Here is an 11,017-nt window from a genome sequence, read left to right as displayed (position 1 = left end):
AAGAATGCATTTTGCTTTTGCATTCTTAGAAACCCAGCCGTGTGCGTTGGATCTCCTTCCGCCGGTTTTAATGTCTTCCCCTCGACAATGTCCTTGAGAGAACTAGCCTCGAAGACTGCTAGCATCTGGAATTTCCAGAGCTGGAAGTTCGTTCCGTTGAACTTAGTAATGTTCTTCAAGTCGATCGAGTCACTCATGGTCGAGAAATATGTCTCCGTTTAACACCACGATAATAAACGTTCTCTATGTATGCTCTTGTCGGCTTAACCAAACTTATGTGTTTTCTCGATGTGCGCGCTCTGGGCCCATAACCTGTTGGATATTATCTTGATGTGCGCAGGTTGAGAAATTAGAATCAGCCGAATGAGAAAGAACACAACTTTAATATAACTGGAATATAATTGTGCTCGCATGTCTTCAAAACGAACGCTACAAAACGACTGACTAATAAAGGCGGGCTCTCGCGAACTTAAAAGAATACCAATCGAAAAACATTAGTTAGCGACGCTGCGCCTAGACGAATCTTATTGGATATAATCGTCACTAGAGGCGCGCGCTTATTTAAACACGAAAACTAAAATCTATAAGAACTTAACAATTCCGATTACAGAATGATAACGGTTCAACATATAATATGGGCTATAATCTTCATCGTGGACTTCGGGGAGGACCCCGTCAGCCTCCAGCGGTTCTACTGGTGGTTTCATAGTTTCTGTAAAAGTATACTTTTTTAGATTTTTTTAAATCTTTAAATTTGTAAAAATAAAATAAATTATTACTATTATATTTCTCTCTTACCTTTGTCAATAGAAAGTTTTCACTTGTGCAAAGTCTTATGCTGTTTCGATAACTTTAATGCTAGATGTGTCAGATCCTAGGTGTATGTATACTCAATAAGAGAAATTTCATATATTTTTTTAAAATAACATATCACTTAGGTTGAGTTAGGTAACGCAATTTTGTGATATAATTTTGTTAAGGAGAAATAAGACTACCACTTAGGTTGGTACGTATCACTTGGATTGAGTTTGGTAACGCAATTTTGTGATATAATAATAATTTTGTTAAGGTATATATGTACGATACGTTTAACTAAACATTTTAGTTAGTTAACTAAATATTAGTTGTTTCAACAATTTATTTCGTTTCTTTAATCAAGAATTAATTAATTCAACTAATGTTTAGTTAACTAACTAAAATGTTTAGTTGAACGTATCGGACTAAATATTTTGTGGGATTGGGAATTTTTTTTCTCAGTGTATGTTCTCTCTGTAATTGGCGCTGTAATTTAAAAATAGATATTATTTCTTTTTTGTAATTGTAATAGATCACTTGAAGCGCGACTCATCTTTGATAAGGTAACGTAATTTTGTGATGTGTGTTGCGGCCCCAATTAGTATTACGAAATAGATTAAGAAATACTGTTTAAAGAAAAGAATGTAATAATAAAGAAGAAAGACCGAGAATAACAATAAGGAACGCGACCGCGAAAGCCCGATAGAATTACGCAAGCCGAATCAGAACGAGATGAGTTGCGCGATCGGCCCACATACGACCGAGCAACTCAGCGATAACGAAGGACAGGACGAGGATACAAAAGGAAGCGACGAAAGGAGACGAGAGGGCAATGTGAGTCAGGGAGCAGACCAGTAACGGGCAATTTCTGTAATAACGGTCAACCAGAGTTAATTATACGATCAGTTTATTAAAAGTGTCGTGTGTTGTAATCATTAATAATCCCGCCTCCTCCGTGGACCGAAAGAACCCGGTGCTCCTATCCACAACGGGGCACAACAAATGGTGGCAGCGGTGGGATCCATTGGCAGGAAGACGGGAACGACAGCTGAAAAAGAAATACAAGTGAATCAGTGAGGCAGTGCAACATCCTCAACGGAGACACGGCAGCCAGATTCAAAAGCAGCGGACAACACGGTAGCGGCCGACGAGGGACAAGCAAGCAGCGTAACCCGAGACGGCACCGACCTACCTCAACGAGGGCTCACCGACTGATAAAGCGGCACGAGCACCGACCAGCAACATGCGACTAGCGACCGTAATGTAAGTCGATTAAGCAAATTATGTAAAACGCAATTACCGTAGATGTCGGAAAACGAAAATCCACCTGCGGAACTAAACCAATCGTGGCTCCATAGCGGGACGTCACGACGAGCGCGTAGAAATAGACCGTTAAGCCCCGTGCAAACGACCGAAGAAGTCGTAAGCGATAATCGCGAAACCGTGCGTAGAAATTTAGACGCGTACTACTCAAGCGAAAGCGAATCGGAACCGGCATTACACCCGAACAGCGTAATCGGACGCGAACAATTCGACGATTCCGTTGTAATTTTAGACGCGAGAGTAATAGGACAAAATAACTGCCCCGACGAAGATAGACTCCACCCCTCACACGCGCACACACAATCCGAAGACGCGGACAGTACGACCAGTAGGCTAACACACAGACGAGAGTTTTCATTAACCTCGTATGATAGCAGCGTATTTAATCCGCACGAGTATTATTCTGCCTCAAGAAACGTGAACGTACTCGAGATGGCGGAAGCAACTAATAGCAACCACGACGCGAATAACGTAAATGACAACGCGCAGATAACTCCAGAAGACGTAAACGCAGAAATCGACCGCCTTAATAGAGTGTTATCTCAGAGGAGAACACCGGCGAATAATCGTAACCGAATTCCCGGATTACAACCGGACGATAGAGATGCCATTCTCGACGAGATATTAAATGGAATCCGCAACTTACAAGACCGCGTAAATCAACTAAAAACGGCGAATCCTAAACGCCGCGAATTTGTCGCGAGACGCGAGCCAAGTAACCTCCCGTTCGAAGTAACGTACGGACGAACGTCATACGATATCCGGAACCAAGCAGAACGCGCTATCGGATATCTACGTCTAAAAGAGGCACGAGATATGATACCCGAGTTCGACGGATCCTCGAGTAAGTTACAAGAATTCTTAAGCGCCGCGTCATATGCAATAAAAAACATAAATCCTATGGAAGAAGGAACGCTATTAGAAGCAATATTATGCACAAAGCTAAAAGGAAGAGCGATGATAGATTTTCAAACGCGAGAGATAAGAGATTTCGCACAACTAAAGAAAGAATTAGAAGTTTGCTATCTGAGCCGCAAAAGCACAACACACTTACAACTAGAGTTCAATACACTCAAGCAAAAACCCGGAGAAAATGCAAGAGCATTCGGATTAAGAGCGGATAAACTAGCAATGGAGCTATACGACTCCATGATAGAGGGAAGAAACCACACGATAGAAAGCAAGCGAACTATATTAGAAACAATTCAACAACAGGCATTACAGAATTTCCAATTAGGATTGAGAGACGAGATCAAGTTACTTGTCCGAGCTCAACATTTCGCAACCTTGCAAGAAGCGATTGCCGGAGCAAGCGCCGAAGAAAAAGTAAACGGGCCAAGCGGAATTCCGCCGCGTCCCAAAAATAATTATGCATACTCGCCGCAACCGCGCGATAACCGAGCGATATTACAATGCCAAAAATGCGGAAAATACGGGCATCACGGAAGGAAATGTCGTACCAGTAGATACGCGAACCGTTTCTCCTTACCGAAACCCGATAGGACACCCCGCGTAAACGCGATAGATAAAGTCTGCAATTATTGTAAGAAAGCAGGACACATGCGCGAAGAATGTTGGCTGTTAAATGGGATACCAAATAAAGAAAGAACGAACCACCACAAACCTAATAATCCGAGAGGACAAAACAAAAACTTTCATCCGAAAACGAATGGACCGAGAAAAAAAGACAGCAATTCAGCCGCGAATAGCGATGAAGAAGACAAAGAGGACACAAAGCAGCGCCGACCGGCATTAGAGTATCAGGTGTCACACATGACGAACAAGCCGCGGAAGCATGCAGGGCTGGACTTAATCACTCTGCCCATGCGAGAAGCGAAGCGCGAAAAAATAAATTTACTGTTTGATACCGGAGCGGCCGTATCAATAATAAAAGTAAAACATTTGAAAGGCGAAACAATGATAGAAGAGGATAAAATGGCCCTTACAGGAGTAACAGGTCATAAAGCCCATACGATTGGAAAATTTACAGCGACTATAGATTTGAAAGATAGAAAGATCAAGCACACGATATATGTCGTCAAGGATGATTTTCCGATTGAATACGACGGGATACTAGGCGTAGATTTTATAAAGAAGCATCAAGCGTCATATAGTTACGAGTCAAGCTCAATACGCATAGGGAAAAGCACATTAAAATTATATCCGTATAAAAAAATGGTTTTAAAACCGCGAAGCGAGACAATAGTACAAGTCGCGACCGATAAAAATTCACTAGGAATAATACAGGCAGAAGAGACAATGCCAGGTGTGTTCATAGGAAATTGCCTAGTGATGCCAGAAAACTTTCTATGTCCGGCAAGCATATTGAATGCGACTGAGAAGACAGTCGAAATGCTAATGCCGCAAGTGACATTAGAGGAGTTAGAGCAAGAAGAAGCAGAAGAGATAGAAGTAAACCAAGTAAACAAGGCAGAAGAAACAATGCCGCGTAGCGAAAGAGTCGAAAAATTGATACGCACGCAACACTTAAATGAAGAAGAAAAGAAAGCCATTATGGAAATTTGCAGAGATTACAGCGATGTATTGCATGTGGAAGGAGAGCCACTGACATGCACTGATATCGTCGCGCATAAGATTACCACGAAGGCGGGCAGCGTACCGGTCAACGTCCGACCGTACCGCTTGCCAAAAAAGCACAAGGAAGAAGTAAATAGACAAGTGAAAGAGATGTTAAAAAACGGAATAATTAGACCTAGCACGAGCCCGTGGAATGCGCCGTTGCTAGTAGTACCGAAGAAAAGAGACGCATCAGGAAAATTAAAACTGAGAGTGGTAATAGATTTTCGGTTTGTAAATGATCTAACGGAGGGAGATTCCTTCCCGTTGCCAAACATAACCGATATCCTTGACCAACTGGGAAAAGCAAAATATTTTACCACGCTAGACCTCGCCTCGGGATATCATCAAATCCCGATGGAAGAAGAAGATAAAGAAAAAACAGCGTTCTCTACACAATACGGACATTACGAGTATAATCGAATGCCTTTTGGACTGAAAAATGCCCCAGCGACATTTCAACGAGCGATAATAGCCGTTCTAGCAGGACTAGTAGGATTACAATGCTTAGTATATCTAGACGATATAATAATATACGGAACAAGTTTACAAGAGCACAATAAAAGGTTAATAGAAGTACTAAAAAGACTGAGAAAGTACAATTTGAAATTACAGCCCGATAAATGCGAATTCCTTCGGAAAGAAGTGACGTATCTCGGACATGTAATAACAGAAAACGGAATCTCGCCAGATCCTTCAAAACTAGAAGCAGTAAAAAGCTTCCCGAAACCAACAAAGGTAAAAGACATCCAGGCTTTCGTAGGATTAGCCGGATATTACCGAAGATTTATTAAAGATTTCTCAGCAATCGCCAAGCCACTCACAAAAATGACCAGAAAGGATATCAAATTCGAGTGGAACGCAAAACAACAAAACGCATTTAAAATACTTAAAGAAAAATTAACTACAGCACCGGTATTAAAATACCTGGACTTCTCCCAAGAATTTGTAGTGACGACCGACGCGTCAGACTACGCAATCAGAGCCATACTGTCACAGGGAAAGATAGGTCAAGATCAACCCGTGGCGTATGCGAGCAGAGTACTATCAAAGGCCGAGCAAAATTACAACACTACTGAGAAAGAATTATTAGCGATAGTATGGGCGGTGAAACACTTCCGACCATACGTTTATGGAACAAAATTTACCATAGTGACAGACCATAAATCATTGGTTTGGCTATTTAACGTAAAAGACCCCGGATCCCGATTAATCCGATGGAGGTTAAAATTAGAAGAATACGATTACACTATCGTACACAAGGCCGGTCAAGAGAATAGAAACGCCGATGCGCTGAGTCGACATGTGCCGACAGATATCAACAAGATAGAGAAGGAAGAGAACAACGAAGAGAAGAGCGAAAGAAAATACACAGAAGAAGAGAAGCAACGTATATTATACGAATACCATGATGGTACCTGTAGGAGGACATGAAGGTGTGGAACGCACCATAAACCGAATAAGGTTGACGCATAATTGGAGAGGAATAACTCGAGACGTCGAAGATTACATTAATAAATGCGAATTGTGTCAGAAGAACAAGTTATCGCGGAAAAATAAAGCACCCTTAGTAATCACAGACACCGCGGACAAACCGTTCGAAAAATGTGCTCTAGATATAGTAGGACCACTGACGGTGACCGAAAACGGAAATAAATATATCCTCACGTTTCAGGATAATTTATCAAAATTCAGTAAAGCGATACCCGTACCTAATCAAGAAGCGAATACAATCGCGAAAGAATTTGTCACAAAGATTATCTTTGAATACGGTATCCCCGACAAAGTACTGACAGACCGAGGAACGAATTTCCTTAGTGAGATATTTAAAAGCACGTGTAAATTATTGAAGATCGAAAAAATTCAAACAACGGCGTACCATCCTGAGAGCAATGGAGCATTAGAACGCTCTCATAGGACGTTAGCGGAATACTTGAGACATTATATTAACGCGGACCAGACAGACTGGGACGAATGGACGCCATACGCAATGTTCGCGTATAACACGATGCCACACACGGCGACCGAGTTTACACCCTTTGAATTGGTATACGGGCACCGAGCGACACTACCGACGGCACTGTCGCAACCACCCAAACCAACGTATACTTACGACGATTACGCGCAAGAGCTGAAAGAAAAATTAAGAGCGACACAAAGAGTTGCAAAGAAACATTTGCGGAACGAAAAATCTAAGGCCAAGGAAACGTATGACAAAAGAAATCAATTTCCGAGTGGGAGACAAAGTTCTCTTGCACGACGAAACGGTGCGTAGAGGGAGATCGAAAAAATTAGAATCCCCGTGGATAGGACCGTACGAAGTAATTGAAAAACACTCAGACGTCAATTACACGATCAAAAAGGGACGGAAAACCACGCGAGTACACGTAAACCGATTAAAGCCCTTTATAGAACAGTAAAAAGCGCAAAAGAGCAAGCAATAGAAAGTAGGCGATAGAAAGTAGACGAGATTAAAAAATAAGATAAATAAAATAATAAGTACCTACCGAACATCAAGCACGGCGAACCATCCGCACCACCCGTCGACCGGTGGCCACATCCACCGAGACTTCCAAGAGCATGATGGGCACCCATGTGCCCGGAGGTGTTAATAACACTTCCGCGTAGGAGGGAGGGGGAGACGTCGGCCCCGAGCCCAAATTCGCCGCCACCCGCGCACTAGGCGCGGCACCCACACTCACGGCACCCGCACGAGCAGCGCGGAGCCAATACGTGCGCCAGCACGCATCGCACGTGGATGGAACAAAAAAACGATCGCAGCATATGCACCTCATCTTGCAATTAAACAATTTAGCGCAACAAATTTAGCAAACAAATACTGCTCAGCTCTAAGCGTCAAGAGCGACTAAACGCGCGATGAAAAATTAAGGAGAAGGCATAACAAGGCCAAGAAAAAATTCGAAGAAAAGTAACACGAGTCCTTATCTTACAGGACGCTGATCGTCGTCCAGCACTTCGCGAAAAAAGCGAAACTTGAGACAGCACCATCGTACGAGATACGACAATTCAGCAGCGAGCCGGGAATATACTTTGAGAGAACCGGACAATTACAACAGGTAGAAGCTACATGGAAATTAGCGATCAAAATAGACATAGCAACCCTAGGAAACCGATATCACCAACTTCAGGAATTTCTACGGCAAACCGAAGAGTTATGCGAAACGATAATCGCAAAGGACACGCAACAGGCGTGCAAAAACATCCTCCATACAATAGAGAAAGATAACGAAAAATTAACGCAATTACTAACGCGATTACAGTCTATATATAGAACAAACGATAATAAACGTGGTTTAATAGATGCGATCGGCACGATCAGCAAAACGCTGTTCGGCACTATGGATGCCGACGACGCAAAACACATACAGGAGCAGCTTGAACTGATACAAAATCAGCAACAGACTCTACGGCACACCGCAAAAAGTCAATTAAAGGTGATAAATGCCACAATAGGCCACATGGAGGCCTTAGAAAAATCGTTATATCATAACGAGCAACTGCTGACGAACGTCACGACACGGATACAGGTGGGCACAGCACTGTACGCCAAAAGAGAAGAAGTAGACGAACAGTTATTAGTACTAACCACAATTACAGAAGATTTAATAGAAGACGTGAAAGACACGATAGATTACCTCACCTATTCGCGAGAAGGAGTCATCCTCACTCGCTTATTACCGCTAGAAAAGATAATAACAGAATTAAAAGAAGCGACGTCACAACTGACGCGAGGAGCACATTTCCCATTTAAAGTTAGACTGGAGAATTGGAACGACATACAAAACTACGTAGAAATTAACGCGTATTACGATAACCCGAACATTTATACGATAATCAAATTTCCCGTGGTAGCATACCCCGTGTATGAAATAATAAAAACGACACCACTACCTATCCACAACCACGCGAATATTTTTACATTTTTAAGGATTACTCACAACATTTTAGCGATAGACAAAGAAAATCATAATTATATAACATTAGAGGAGCGCGATTTAGATAAGTGTAAAAGAAACGGAGTAAAATACGTATGTAACCAGATTTACCCGATATATTTTATAAAAGCCGACGCACCATGCGAGGTGCAAGTCTATGTAAAAACGCCAGGGTACGTAAACACCTGCGAAAAACGCCAGATACTATCTAATGTAACCCTATGGATAACAGTAAGCGAACCACAAACGTGGCTGTTCTCGACGCCGAAGAAACAAAAGCTAACGATCCAATGTAACGACCAGGCGGAACAGAAAGTAGAAATCGAACGAACAGGAAAACTAAGTATAAACGAAAATTGTAAACTAACCACACCCGACGTTATTATAAAAACAAAAAGACAAACAACGATGAAACAAATAGAAGTGCACTTAGCAGATTTTAACCTAACACTAACAAACGAAAATAAAAATACTAACGAACAAGCGAAAAAAGAAATTAGATTAGAACCTGTAATTAGAAATCCAAACGAACTAATGGAATTAAGCCTAGACATAAGCGACATAAATAAAGAGTTGGAAAAATCCCAAGACACCCTAATAAAAAATCCCTACATCATATACCCCGTAGGATCGACACTCACGATAATAATAATACTAAGCGTAATAGGAATAAGTATCTATGTAACAAAAAGAAACAAGAAACGAGCAAGAGCCCAACCGCACATACAGGGCGACCTAGCGATGTTATACTAGAAAATAAGAAAATGTAACCCCAGAAAACAATAAGGAAAATAAACCACCCTAATAGAAATAGGAGTAGGATATAAGCAACAAAACATTGTCACGAAAACTACAGACCGTAGTTTCCTTCTCTCAAAGGGGGAGGGATGTTGCGGCCCCAATTAGTATTACGAAATAGATTAAGAAATACTGTTTAAAGAAAAGAATGTAATAATAAAGAAGAAAGACCGAGAATAACAATAAGGAACGCGACCGCGAAAGCCCGATAGAATTACGCAAGCCGAATCAGAACGAGATGAGTTGCGCGATCGGCCCACATACGACCGAGCAACTCAGCGATAACGAAGGACAGGACGAGGATACAAAAGGAAGCGACGAAAGGAGACGAGAGGGCAATGTGAGTCAGGGAGCAGACCAGTAACGGGCAATTTCTGTAATAACGGTCAACCAGAGTTAATTATACGATCAGTTTATTAAAAGTGTCGTGTGTTGTAATCATTAATAATCCCGCCTCCTCCGTGGACCGAAAGAACCCGGTGCTCCTATCCACAACGGGGCACAACATGTGTATCACTTGAGTTATAATTTTTTTTAAATAAAAATACTACTGCTTAGGTTTTTTCGAAATTTTTCGAGATACAAAGATTACGTCTACCACTTGTTACTTAGGTGTTTTCGAGGTATAATACTACCACTTTATTTTTTTTCGAGGTAAAGATACTACTGCTTAGGTTTTTTCGAGATTTTTCGAGATACAAAGATTACGTCTACCACTTGTTACTTAGGTTTTTTCGAGGTATAATATTACCACTGTTTTTTAAAATCATTTTTACGGTAAAAGGTGTGAAAATAGATTTATCTTTGACGTAAATTCCTGTTTTTCCTAAATTATCACGCAATTCATCTTTGAACTGAGTTCCTGTTTTTCCTACATTACCACACTAAAGGGTACCCCACGTTAAGATAGGCAAAATGCCACTGTCAATGAAACGGAAAAATGACTTTGGATTTGCATAAGTACACTAAAAAAAGAATTTTCTACGATTTTTCCGACCATCCATCCCCCCTCTTTTTTCTAGTGGCACCAAAAAACCGCTTTTTCGAAAATTATTTTTTTTTTCCGGTTTCTTTATGTTAAAAATTTTGAAAAAATTTGAGAATATGGCTTATAATAAGTACTTAGCACACAATTTTTTTTAGCTTTAGGCGCGTTGAATACCTAACCTAAAAAAATAAAATAAATATTTGAATCAATTTTTTTCTAATTTCTTTGATAGTTGCAGGTCTAATTACTCCAGAAAATTGTATATTTTAGTGTTCTACATGTATTAGAATTTTTTCAGATTTTTCGGAATGGTGGGCCGTACTCAAAAATGCGAAAAAACCCTATTTTTAGCCATTTTTGGGCCTTTTATGGTCCTCAAATGATTGATAGTGCCTTAACTGACTCTAAAATAAACATAATATATTATTTTTGGATATATGTTGTCAATATTTGATACATTCCGATACGTCTCATATGTTTTGAGCATGAAATCAGTCATAACTCAACGAGAAAACCCTACTTTTTGTATAAAAGTGCCTATTTTTCGTCGATTTCTGGATTTTTGGTTATTTTATCTAAG

General features: G+C 40.8%; 1 protein-coding gene across 1 annotated transcript; it reads left to right on the top strand.

The window, feature by feature from the left end:
- The first annotated feature begins 1,342 nt into the window (after window positions 1–1,342).
- Window positions 1,343–6,129, top strand: LOC139786514 (uncharacterized). Its single transcript, XM_071725665.1, has one exon. It carries the CDS (start codon window positions 2,101–2,103, stop codon window positions 6,127–6,129), a length of 4,029 nt encoding a protein of 1,342 aa, XP_071581766.1. The 5' UTR covers window positions 1,343–2,100.
- Window positions 6,130–11,017: the final 4,888 nt, after the last annotated feature.

This window comes from Temnothorax nylanderi, unplaced genomic scaffold (genome assembly GCF_030848795.1).
Source record: "Temnothorax nylanderi isolate EJ_2023f unplaced genomic scaffold, tnyl_v1.0 TNYL_tig1058_pilon, whole genome shotgun sequence".
NCBI classification, from domain to species: domain Eukaryota; kingdom Metazoa; phylum Arthropoda; class Insecta; order Hymenoptera; family Formicidae; genus Temnothorax; species Temnothorax nylanderi.
The sequence above is the reverse complement of the archived record's forward strand: the minus strand, read 5'-3'. Positions and strand labels throughout refer to the sequence as shown.